We start from the raw sequence: 12,835 nt of genomic DNA, 5'->3' as shown, positions 1-12,835 counted from the left end.
TATTAGCACCTACCTGGTTTAAAGCTGTGAGATTAAAAGCTTCTTGAAAAAGCTTCCCAGGGAAAAAAATCAGAGAATTTAGTAAAGTGAGCATGATTTTGGAAAGCCAAGTTTCTTTACAATTCCTATTAGCCACAATATAGGTAAATCTTCACTTTAAATGAATTCATTGACAAAATATTAATTACTATACAAAAATATTGCTGCTAATTATTCAATAAAAAACAGTTGGAGTAGATTCTGGCTGAGGCTCAGATCCCCTTTCAGTAAAGGACTCACTGCCCAGCTGAAAGTCCTATGGTTAGCTGACTGTCTCCAGCTGAAGTCAAGCTCATCGCTTGTTAGTGTGAGACAATGAATAACATGACAGCAGCTGAGATCTAGTTCATGAGTCAGCTCCCAGCCAATGGCTGAACAGGGAGTGGTACAAGAGCCTGCCCACTTTCCCTCCGCCCGGGATTCCTCTCCTAGGCAGTCTTGGTGCTGGAGCTCCTCGTTTTGCTGGTAGAGGATTTGTCAGGTATGAATCATGGCCCATGTCCCTCTGCCCAATTCTGATTCTTCTTTTCTTTTCACATGGATTTATTCTTTTATAAACCTTTTTTACTCTTAACTCTACCTCAATATTTGTTTCCTAGAGAAAATATGACAATATTTTATTTTATGAAGGGAGTTAGTTTTTCTTAAGTGGGATATTAGGCAAGACTGGGAATATAAGCAGTAATACAGTAGGGTTTTTGTCATCAGATAGTTTATAGTCTGGTGTTATCAACCTCCATGATAATGTCTATGGGCCTCAAAGAAGTTAATTAGCACAAAGCCACAGAGAGAGTTCATGGTAGTACTAAGGATTTGACCTTAGATGTTTCTGATTCTAAGGGACATGATGATTTTCTTACCTACTTTTTTTTTTTTTTTTTTTTTTTTGCGGTACGCGGGCCTCTCACTGCTGTGGCCTCTCCCGTGGCGGAGCACAGGCTCCGGACACCCAGGCTCAGCAGCCATGGCTCATGGGCCCAGCCGTTCTGCGGCATGTGAGATCTTCCCAGACCGGGGCACGAACCCGTGTCCCCTGCATCGGCAGGCGGACTGTCCATCACTGCGCCACCAGGGAAGCCCTTACCTACATTTTAAGCCTGCAAATTTTTCTTTGCATTATGGAGCAAGCTAAGCTTTTTTACCATTAACATTGTAACATGTAATATTTAGAATCTATGAAAATAAATATTTAAATGTTGGGTATAAACTCTACCCATGAAAGCCCATGATTTAGGGAAGAAACAGGAGTACTATGAAATAAAAGGAACAGAGATAATTAGTATATCCCAATCAGCTGGCTGTCAGCAAATGAAAGGAGATATTAGTAAATTTGAATCAGGTGTTCTATATTGCTTAAAATAGAAACAAATTAACACCATGAGAACCAGAATAAAGAAATACTCTGTTTATTCTAATCTATTAGCTGTTTTCTCCCTTGCCAGCTCAGGTAAGGTTAACAGATTCAGAAAAAGTGGGAATTCTCTTACTTATACTGTTTATCTGCTAAGTTATGGGAAGCAAACATGGATTTAAACATCTTCTGTGTGTCAGTTACAATGCTTGGTGCTGGTAATATGCTAATGAAATCGTCTATCTGCTCAAGTGGGTTAGGGAAACTAGTCTAATGTGGGAAGGAAACAAGCAAACAACACTTGAAGTATTAGTACCATATGAAATGATGTATGATTTAGACGCTATGGAGCACAGCGTCACCCTCAAGGGAAACATAACTCAGCCAACAAGGGAAGGCTCCCTGCTGGAATAAGGAATAATGCTTGAAATGCCTCCTAGATCATGAGAAATTGTGGGAGATAGAGAGATGCAGTATAACCCAGAGATGTGCATGTGTAAAACAAGGAGACATGAAACAACATTCTGCAGCTCGATTCTGTAGGAATGAGCCCTGGTTGTAAGAAAGTTGGAAATGAAAAACTGCCACTCCAGAAATACGCACGTAGTTGAGAATGAAAGGCACCATATGCTATGCTAAAGAGTTTTGACTTTTTTTTTTCCCTAAAGTGATTAGCTGTTACATTAAGAAATGATGTAATTAATTCCCAGTTAGGAAAATACCTCTGGCAGGTAGGGAAGGTGATAGACATAGAACCAGTTCAGAGACTTAACTGCAGTAAGTCAGATAAGAAGCAATGGATACCTAGAGTAAGTCCATGAGGAGTAGAAAGGAGTGAGTTCAAGAAATACCAAGGAAACAGATCAAAGAATTGGGTACCAGATTGGGTTCAGAGTGAGTGTGAGCTGAGAGTATGGGATGCTTTTCTAGCTATTTTAGGAAATAAGATAATGAGAGAAATAACTAGAAATGATTTTTGAAGTAGGAAAAGATGTTGAGAAGAAGTTTGAGTTGAATGTCCATGGGAAAACGCTGAGTGTATGCTCAGGAAGTAGTTCTTTTTGTGGTTTGAAGCTTGGAAGATAAGTCTAGATTAAGCATTTGTTAGGTGAGAGTTTCCAGCGTAGAGTAATAGAGGTCATGGATGTGGATGTATTGTGTACATGCGGACTGTAGCTGAATGTTCATGCAGAGTGACAAGGTTAAATACCCAAAGACAGAGCTCTAGTGAAAGGGACAAATGTTACAGATATCATTAAAAATAAAGACTATAGCATGACCATTCATTTGAGAATTAATATTTAATTATAACAGGAATAAATGGTAGGTAAACTATCTCTTTTGAAGTATAATTATTTTTATTCCACTGATTATGTATGCCCAGGAATGGGAGGACAGAATTTAGGATGAATCCCTGATTTCTGTCTTAGACAACTAAATGAACAAAGAGAAATCAAAAGAAAAGGCTATCAAAAGAAAAGGCTATCAGAAAAAATGTATGTGTATATATCATATATAGTATAGTATCTTTGGATACATTAGTTTGTTTTGCAACATAGAGTATGTTATGAAAAACATCAGACTGTAGAGGAAATTTCAGTTTTATTAGTCATATGCAATTATCTCCCACTGCATGAAGCTAACTTATCAAGAGCAAAGTGAAAGGTCTGAGTGTATTATGCCATCTCTTTGATGTTCTTATAGGATATAATGAAAGATGAATGCTCAATGCTGAAGCTGCAGCTGAAAGAGAAGGACGAACTCATTTCCCAACTTCAGGAAGAACTGGTAAGTGTGAACAATATTTGGCCCACGGGTGTATTTTCCTTGCAAGGTTATTTGCTATAAACCCTACAACTTATTAACACTAAAATTATTAGTGATTTATAAACTGTTAGTGATTCAATCTGATTATCAATTTTATAATCCTACAGTAATGAAGATTTGACAGTCTGAAAAAGATAATGTTTTATAATATATATTGAACTTTACGTAATTCCAGAAACAAATTACTGACCCAGGATTAGGCATTTCAGTTCTACCTATCAAAAATCGTGAAGGCTAAGGCCACACTTTATTTTGTAAAGTGCAAGATGTAGTGCCATGCTGCCATACCTAGAGACACAATCATGTAATATGAAGCAAAGTACTCAATAACTTTGCTAACAAAAGCAAATTTTACTTTTACATAAAGGTACCAAAAATGCATTAAGGTACCAAAAATGCATTAACCTAATGAGATGTTTTGTTAATATAGATATTATATAAATCCCAAATTATCTAAAAATTATACAAAAATATGAAATGTATAGTTCATGTTTTCAGGGTGTTTTTTAGATGTGACATCATAAATGTATTAAATCATACTTTCATAACATGAAAACACATTTGGTAGGTAACAAGAATAGCACACATTTGATCTGGATAGAAATTAAAAAATGAGTTCTCCAAAACAAAAAATGAGGAAGTAATGAGAAATTTTAAAAAATTAATCATTCTTAAGAATACCAATACAATAAAGACATACTATACAGTAAGAGGCCCTGACTCATTATCAAGATCAAAAAACAAGCCCTAGTCAATACTGTTCTCTATGATTTCATATTTGACTACATTAACAATGTATTATGTAATTATTAAATAAATTAAATGACAAAACAGATTTTATAGACCATCAAGCTTTTGAGAACTTTTCTGAAAACATATTAGTGAGAGAGCATACAAATTTAGAGTATTTTATTGACTCTTGACAACTGACAACAGTTTTACTGAAACTTGACCTTTAGACTTTGTTTCATGACTGGGTTTGATGCTGATTATTGGTCCCATGAGCATATTATTGTCACTCTAGACACCCATTGACCCATATCTATTACTTAAGATAGTAATAGAATTAGACAAAAGGAACATGTCTTACATTACTGGGAATAACCTTTTATAAATAAGTAATTTATTTATAATATGAAATTTACTACATAAAACATTACTACATATAACTGTATAGGTATGTATTATGTAATCAAGCTTTATCTTTGAGTTGACTAAAATCATATGTAGATATTTATGAATGGATGCCTAGAGTTATTAGCTTTAACACAGCAGAAAATGTATTCACTTTGCCAGAAAATGCATATTGTGGATAATTAACTCAGAAAGAAGTGTTCATTTTTTTTCCGCAACATTAGTTATGATCAGATTTAAAACTTAGCCTATACAAGAAATCAGACATTCATTTGTTGAATGAAACGAGAAAGAAAATGATTACTTCCAGAGCCAATGTTACATAGCTATAATTAAGATAATTTAGTGCCCCTGCATCCAAAAAGTCCTCTGTTGGTTGATCTAGTAAAATGAGATGCAAGTGTTTTCTTTTGCTTGGTTTTTGTTTTTGTTTTAAACTTGAATTGCCCAAATTGACTTATTAGCTTCTAAAATTTCCAGGTAACAATCAAGGTAGCATTTTAATTTTGTGCTATGTAGTTTGCATAGTCATCTTAAATAGTTCAACAAAGGAGAGTGTTAACTTTTGAAAATAGTTTGTTTCATTAAAGAAAACTGTACCTAAAGAAAAAAGTGTATAGGTGATTTAGGAAGTTAAGGAAGAAGAAACATTGTCAAAAGAAAAAGTCATCATTAAAACCAGACTTGGAGCATGGACAAGGTGGCAATCACATAAAAGTAATATAAACCACTTAGATCCATTGAAAATTAGGTCCTAGTATTTCTGATTCTGATAATAAGTGACTTGTGACATTCTGACAAAGTAGACATTAAATTTAACATTTTCAAATTTAGATAGGTAAAGTTTAAATTTCAAAACATTTTAGGAACCAGTTTCTTGTACCCTGCTCTAATCACAATCTGTAAGAATTTAGTTTTATTATGGGTTTCTCATTTCTTAACCACTGCTGCTATCATAAGCAGTTTACCTACATATACACTATAAATCAAATTTAGATGTAATTATACCAATAAAGAATTTATATCCAACTTAGTAAAGTTATTTTAATATAATTTATTTAGCCTCACTTTGATATTTTCAGTTTAAAAAAGTTAGTGCGGTGTGGGGTTGGTGGCAAAAGAAGTTTTTATACCGCTTAAAAATTTTTTTATTGAGGTAACATTGGTGTATAACATTTTATGTTTCACGTGGACAACATTACATTTCTGCTTCTGTACAGACTGCAGCATCCTCCAGACCAAAAATTTGGTTTCCCTCTGTCACCATACAGTTGATCCCTTTATTCATTTTGCCCTTTCCCAGTGCTTCTTCCTCTCTGGTAACCAATACTCTGTATCTATGTATGTTTTTGTTTGGTTGTGTGTGTGTGTGCTTGTGTGTGTGTTTTAGTTTTTTGATATTCCACATATGAGTGAAATCGTACGGTATTTGTATTCTCCATCTGACTTTTTTTTTTTTTTTTTTTTGCGGTACGCGGGCCTCTCACTGTTGTGGCCTCTCCCGTTGCGGAGCGCAGGCTCAGCGGCCGTGGCTCACGGGCCCAGCCGCTCCGCCGCATGTGGGATCCTCCCGGACCGGGGCATGAGCCCATGTCCCCTGCATCGGCAGGTGGACTCCCAATCACTGTGCCACCAGGGAAGCCCTCCATCTGACTTTTTTTACTTAGTATAATACACTCTCAAGGTCCATCCATGTTATCATAAATGGCAAGATTTCATCTTTTTTTTTATGGCTGAGTGGTATTCCATTGTGTAGATACCATATCTTCTCTACTCATTCGTTCATTGATGGACACTTAGTTTGTTTCCATATCTTGGCTATTGTGAATAATGCTGCAGTGAACAGAGGGGTAAATTTATCTTTTCGAATTAGCGTTTTCATATTCTTTGGATAAATACCCAGAAGTGGTGTTACCAAACCCAGGTTTGGCTGTTTGCCGCTCAAAAGCTGATAATCCAAGGGGCAAGGGTCGATAGAAAGGAAAGGTGCTTTAATCAGGAAAGCCTGCAATCTGGGGAGAAGGTGGACTACTTGTCCCGAGACCAACTCCAAATATTCTGCTCAGTCATGACAGTTTTTAAAGGGGAAAAAGGGGGAAGAATCTCGGTGAATCGTTGAGGCAGAAGGTTGGATTCTGCATCATTCTCCCTTGCGTGCAGACTGTCTGACAGTCTTCAGATGTGTGATCTGCCTGCAGGATTGTGGCAGGTAGAGAGCTACTCATTTTTTAACTGCTTCATCTTTCATTTTATCCACGAAAAGAATCAACAGGCAGAGTGTGCATGTAGGAGAGCATAAGTCAGGAGTTAGGTTAAATTGCCTACTGATCTCATTCCTATACTAAGGTTCTCTTAAAGTGAGAGGGGAACAGAAATGGGTAAACAGGAAAGGGGCAGAAGAGCAGCTTTCAGTGGGATAATTGGAGCATACGGTAGTTCTGTTAACTTTTTGTGGACTCTCCATGCTGTTTTCCATAGTGGCTGCACCCACTTTGATTTCCACCAACAGGTATGAGAATTCCCTTTTCTCCACATCCGGCCAACAATGTTGTTTCTTGCCTTTTTGATAATAACCATTCTAACAGGTGTGAGGTAATAACTCATTGTGGTTTTGATTTGCATTTCCCTAGTATTTGGTGATATTGAACATCTTTTTATGTGCCTATTTGGACATCTGTATATCTTTTTGGGAGAAATGTCTATTCAGCTTCTCTGCCCATTTTTAAATTGGGCTGTTTTATAATATTGAGTTGTATGCATTCTTTATATATTTTGGATATTAACCCCTTATCGGATATATGATTTGTAAAGATCTTCCCCCATTCAGCAGCTTGTGTTTCATTTTGACGATTTTCTTTTATTGTGCAGGAGATTTTTAGTTTGATGTCCAATTTGCTTATTTATCCTCTTGTTTCTAGATATGTCTCCTCAGGCAAGGGAAAGATATTGCTATGACTAATGTCAGTGTTTTGCTTATGTTTTCTCCTAGGATTTTTATGGTTTCAGGTCTTACGTTCAAGTCTTTAATCCACTGTGAGTTGATTTTTGTGTGTGGTGTGAAATAGTGGTCTAGTTTTTTTGTACATGGCTGTTCACTTTTCCTAGTACAATTTGAAGAGACTATCCTTTCTCCATTGTATATTCTCTACTCATCATAAATTGTGTCCATATACAGGTGGATTTATTTCTGGGCTATCAATTCTGTTCCATTGATCTATGTATGTTTTTCTGCCAGCACCATGCTGTTTTGATTACTATGGCGCTGCAGTAGTTTGAAATCAGGAAGTGTGATAACTCAAGCTTTGTTCTTTATTCTCAGGGTTGCTATGGCTATTCGGGGTCTTCTTTGGTTCCATGTTAATTTTAGAATTTTTGTTTTATTTCTGTGAAATGTCTTGGGATTTTGATAGGGATCACATTGACTCTGTAGATTGCTTCAGATTGTAGGGATATTTAACAATGTTAACTTTTCCAATTCATGAACACAGAATATGTTTACATTTGTGGCTTGAATTTCTTTCTTTTAACCTCTTTGGTTAAATTTATTCCTAGGTATGTTCTTTTGTTATCTTCCATGGGATTGTTAATTTCTTTCTGCTAGCTCATTGTTAGCACACACAAGTACAACAGATTTTTGTGTTTTTGTACCCTACAATCTTACTGTATTTGTTTATTCCTAACTTTTTTTGCGGAGTCTTTAGGGTTTTCTATATATAAAAATCATGTCACACACAAATAGTGACAGTTTCATTTCTTCCTTTCTAGTTTGGATGTGTTTTATTTATTTTTCTTGCCTAATCACTCTGGCTAGATTCAATAATACGTTGAATAAGAGTTAGTGAGAATAGGCATCCTTGGCTTATTCTTGATTTTAGAAGGATAGCTTTCAGTTTTTCACCATTGACTGCAATGTTAGCTGTGGGTTTCTCATGTATGGCCTTGATTATGTTGAAGTATCTCTTCCTTCTATAACCACTTTATTGAAAGTTTTTTTATCATGAATGTGTATTGAATTTTGTCAAATGCTTTTTCTGCAGGTATTGAGATGATATGACTTTTATCCTTTTGTTAATGTACTGTATCATATTAGGTTTTTTGGGGTTTTTTGGTTGTCTTTAGTGGATGTTAAACTACATTTCTGGAATAAATCCCACTTGATCATTGTATGTAATCATTTTAATGTATTATTGTATTTGGTTTGCTAATATTTTGTTGAGGATTTTTACATCTATGTTCATTGGAGATATTGGCCTGTAATTTTCTTTTTGTGTGTCTGATTTTGATATCATTTGGTAAGATGAGTTAGCATGTATTCCTTTCTCTTCAATGTTTTGGAAGAGTTTGAGAAGGATGAGTATTAAATCTAAATCTTTGGTAGAATTCAGGTGTGAAGTTATATAGTCCTGGGCTTTTGTTTTCTGGGAGGTTTCTGATTACAGTTTCAACTTGTGCACTGGTTGTATGATTTGAAGAATGTGTCCTTTTATTCTCGGTTGTCCTCTGTATTTCTGTGGTATCTGTTATCATTTCTCCTTTTCTGATTGTATTTATCAGGGCCTTGCTTTTTTCTCAGTGGATCTAGACTTGTAAGTTTTGTTTTTCAAAGAACCAGCTCTTAGTCTGAATCTTTTGTATTGTCTTTTTAGTCTCTATTTCATTTATTTCCACTCTATTTCCTTCCTTCCTTCCCCTGATTTGGGGCTTCATTTGTTCTTTTTCTAGTTCCTTTAGGTATAAGATTAGATTGTTTGAGGTTTTTTCCTGTTTCTTGAGGAAAGCCTGTCTTGCTATAAACTTCCCTCTTAGTACCACTTTTGCTGCATCTCATAGATTTTGGCATGTTGTTTTCATTTTCATTTGCCTTCAGGTATTTTTTTTTAATTTATCCTTTGATTTCTTCATTGACCCAATAGTTGTAGCATGTTGTTCAGTCTTCACTTATTTGTGACTTTTCCAGATTTCTTCTTGTAATTGATTTTTAGTTTCATAGCATTATGATTGGAAAAGATGCTTGATATGATTTCAGTATTCTAAATTTATTGACCTGTGTCCGAACATATGGTCTTTCCTTGAAGGTTCCACGCATAGTTGAAGAATGTGTATTCTGCTGCATTTGGATGGAACATTCTGTACAAATCTATCAAATCCAATTAGTCTAACGTTTCATTTAAGGCTGTTGTTTTGTTGTTGACTGGATGATCTATCCATTCATGTGAGTGGGGTGTTTAAAGTCCCCTACTATTATTGTATTGCTGTAAATTTCTCTCTATAGGTCTGTTTAGAATTGTTTTATATATTTTGATGCTCACATGTTAAGTACATATATATATTAATAACTTACATCTTCTTGATGAATTATGTACTTTATGATTATGTACTGTCCATCTTTCTCTCATTACCTTTTTTGTCTTGAAGTCTGTTTTGTCTGAGTGTGGATATACTTGCTTTCTTTTGGCTGCCATTTGCTTGGAGTATCATCTTTGATCCTTTCAGTTTGAGCCTATGTTTGTCTTTAGAGCTGAGATGTTGCCTGGAGGCAGCATATACTTGGATCTTGTTTTTTAATCTATCCAGACGCTCCCTTTTGATGAGTTCAGTTTATTTACATTTAGGGTGATTATTGATGAGGACTTAGTACTGCCATTTATCTTTTGTTTTCTGGTTACTCTATATCTCCATTGTTTCCCTTGTGTTTCTGTAGGACATTTTAGTTTGATAGTTTTCTATGATTTTCTCCATTTTCTTTTGTTTCATGTCTCTGCTCTAGATTTATGTTTTGTAGTTACCAAGAGGTTTGTATAAAATGTCTCATAGATAGAACAGTCCTTTTTTCTGCTAATAGCATCTTCATTTGCCTATGCAGGTTCCATTCTTTTCCTCTTCCCCTTTTCTGCTTTTGTTGTCTCAAATTATCCTTTTTTATGTTGTGAGTTTGTTACCAAATTAAAGTAGCTATGTTTTTTCCACCCTTTTAACATTTATGCTATAATAAAGTATTAAAAACCTATTCTGATAGAGTTGCAGTTTTCTGATTCTATCACCTTACTCAAAGTTGTGTGTGTTTTGTCATCTTGTTTGTGGTAGAAGAGCTCCTTTTGACAGTTATTATAAGACAGGTTTAGTGGTGAACTCCCTCAGCTTTTGTCTGGGAAGGTCTTTTAATTCTCTTTTGTATCTGAATGAATGATAAATTTTCTAGATAGAATGTTCTTGGCTGACAGTTTTTATCTTTCACTATTGAGTATGTCATTCCACTCCCTCCTAGCCTGTGGAGTTTCTGCTGAGAAGTCTGCTAATAACCTAATGTGGGTACCTTTGTAAGGAACATTTTTTCCTTTATTCCCTGACTGCCTTTAAAACTCTTTGTCATTGACTTCTGACAGTTTTAATATAGTGTCTTGGAAAAGGTCTTTTTTGCACTGAGGTAATTAGGTGATCTCTTAGCTTCATGGGCTTGTACATTCAGTTCCTTCACCACGTTTGGAAAGTCCTTAGCTATTACTTCTTTAAACTCTGATCTCTTCTTCTCCTTCTGGGATACCCATTATCCTAATATTTTCCCTTCCTAATAGAGTCAGCACTTATAGAATTTGCTCATTTTAAAAAAACTTAATTCTTTCCTCTTCTACTTGTATCATTTCTAGATATCTATCTTCAAGCTTGTGACTACTCTCCTCCAGATGGCCTGTTCTATTTCCAGTACTTTCTAATGCATTCTTCATCTCAGTTATTGAATTCTTCTGCTCCAGAATTCATATGGTTATTTCTGAGTTTCAGTCTCTTTAGTAAAGTATTCCTTCTCTTTAATTTTCTTCCTGAGCTCATTGAACTGCCTTTCTGAGTTTTTTTCTTGTGGCTCATTGAGTTTCTTCCTGAAAGCTATTCTGAATTCAATCAATTAGATTACAGTATTCCATGCCTTTAAGTTTGGTTTCTGTAGAATTGTCACTTTGATTTTTGTTAAACAGTGTTACTGTGGTTCTTCAAGGAGCTTGAGTTCTTACCATGCTAGCGCTTCTGTAGTAGCAGACACCTTTCTTTAGGTAAAGCTGGTTTTTGGTTTTTTTTTATAATTGATTCTAATGATTCAACAGGTTAGAAATTAGAGGCCTTTCCTATTCTTCAGTAAGCGGCACTAGAGCACAAGCTGCTTTGGTTTCTGTTACCCGAGCTGCCTTTGGTTATCTATGAGAATGGGTACTTACACCCTCCACCGTGTTTGTCAGAAGTGTCACCCAGTGACCTCAGTATTATTTGCGTCTCTGCGGGCATTGCTACCTTGCTGTTGCGGTGCTACTGGTGCCAATATCTGGGGCACTGGGGTGGTGGGCTCTTCTGTTGAGTCTGAATCACAGGCTCTGATGCCTCATGGGGAGGAGGTGAGTTGGGGGAAGAGCCCAGATCACATGGGTGCCTCTGTCATGTCTGGTATCATCAGGCTCTGCCGCTGTGGGCAGGGGGTTGGGAGGCCAGAGTCATGGGCACTTCTCTGGCTAAAGGGATGGGGTGCCAGCCTTGCTGCTACTGCCCAGATACCTGTGGTGACTGGCGCCACTGGGGCCAGGAGGACGGACTCTTGTCCCCTGTCTCCCCTACTGCTACCAGCTTCTCTGGGGCTGTGGGCTCAGGCACCATCTCCACTGTTCCCTGGGTCCCGCCACCTCTGTGTTCCTGACCACCCACCTTTAGGTGTACAGATGTGTATAATTATCTGGCCTCCTGTTTTTGTTGGGCAGAGGTACGTTTTGAGTTATGGGTGTTTTACTGACTGTAGATTAAAGGGAAGAGACCAAAAAAAACTTGCTTCATCACAATGATGACGTTACTCCAAAAGAGATGTTTTTAAAGGCAAGATCTTTGGTTACTTTTTTTGTCTTATAGAGCAGGGTTCCTCAACACCACTGTTGACATTTGGGTCAGATTGTGCTTTATAACTGGTCCTGTGCAATGTCAGATACTTAGCAGCATGCCTGACCTCTCCCCTCTAGATGTCAGTAGTACCCTCCAGGCAATGCCAAATGTCCCTGGAGGCAGATTTGCCCCAGTTAAAAACCATTGCTTTAGACGTATATTATACTACAGTCCCCAGTTAGATGTTGATGCAATATCATACAATTTATCTGTTGGTACTCAGTAAAAAGTTCTGCAGAAGGGCTGGATCTCTCTTTTACTATCACATAAATAGCTATTTGAATGCTCTTTTAGGCCACTAGTGCTGCCAAAACAAAATACCATAGACTGGGTAGCTTAAACAGAAATTTATTTTCTCACAGTCCTGGAAGCTAGAAGTCCAAGATCGGAGTGCCAGCATGGTTGGGTGCTGATGAAAACTCTTTCTGGCTTACGGATGGCTTCTAGCTGTGTGCTCTTGTGGTTTCTACTGAGTGCATGTGCATGGAGATGGAGAGGGGGAAAGGGGATGTAAGTTTTGTTTCTTCTTATAAGGGCACTAATCCCATCATGAGGACCCAGCCCTCAGGACCT

At 36.7% G+C, this 12,835-nt stretch overlaps 1 protein-coding gene across 5 annotated transcripts in view; it reads left to right on the top strand.

Annotated features, from left to right (window-relative positions):
* The window catches only part of CCSER1 (coiled-coil serine rich protein 1), a 1,269,753-nt gene that overhangs the window by 591,469 nt on the left and 665,449 nt on the right, over nt 1–12,835 (top strand). For all 5 annotated transcript variants that reach the window (XM_019926423.3, XM_019926422.3, XM_073805586.1 and 2 more), the window contains one exon: nt 3,095–3,178. In XM_019926423.3, the coding sequence (XP_019781982.1) occupies nt 3,095–3,178 (84 nt within the window). The remainder of the gene's footprint in view (nt 1–3,094; nt 3,179–12,835) is intronic.

This window comes from Tursiops truncatus, chromosome 5 (genome assembly GCF_011762595.2).
Source record: "Tursiops truncatus isolate mTurTru1 chromosome 5, mTurTru1.mat.Y, whole genome shotgun sequence".
In the NCBI taxonomy this organism is placed as follows: domain Eukaryota; kingdom Metazoa; phylum Chordata; class Mammalia; order Artiodactyla; family Delphinidae; genus Tursiops; species Tursiops truncatus.
Note: the sequence above shows the minus strand (reverse complement) of the source record. Positions and strands in the feature narration are given on the sequence as shown.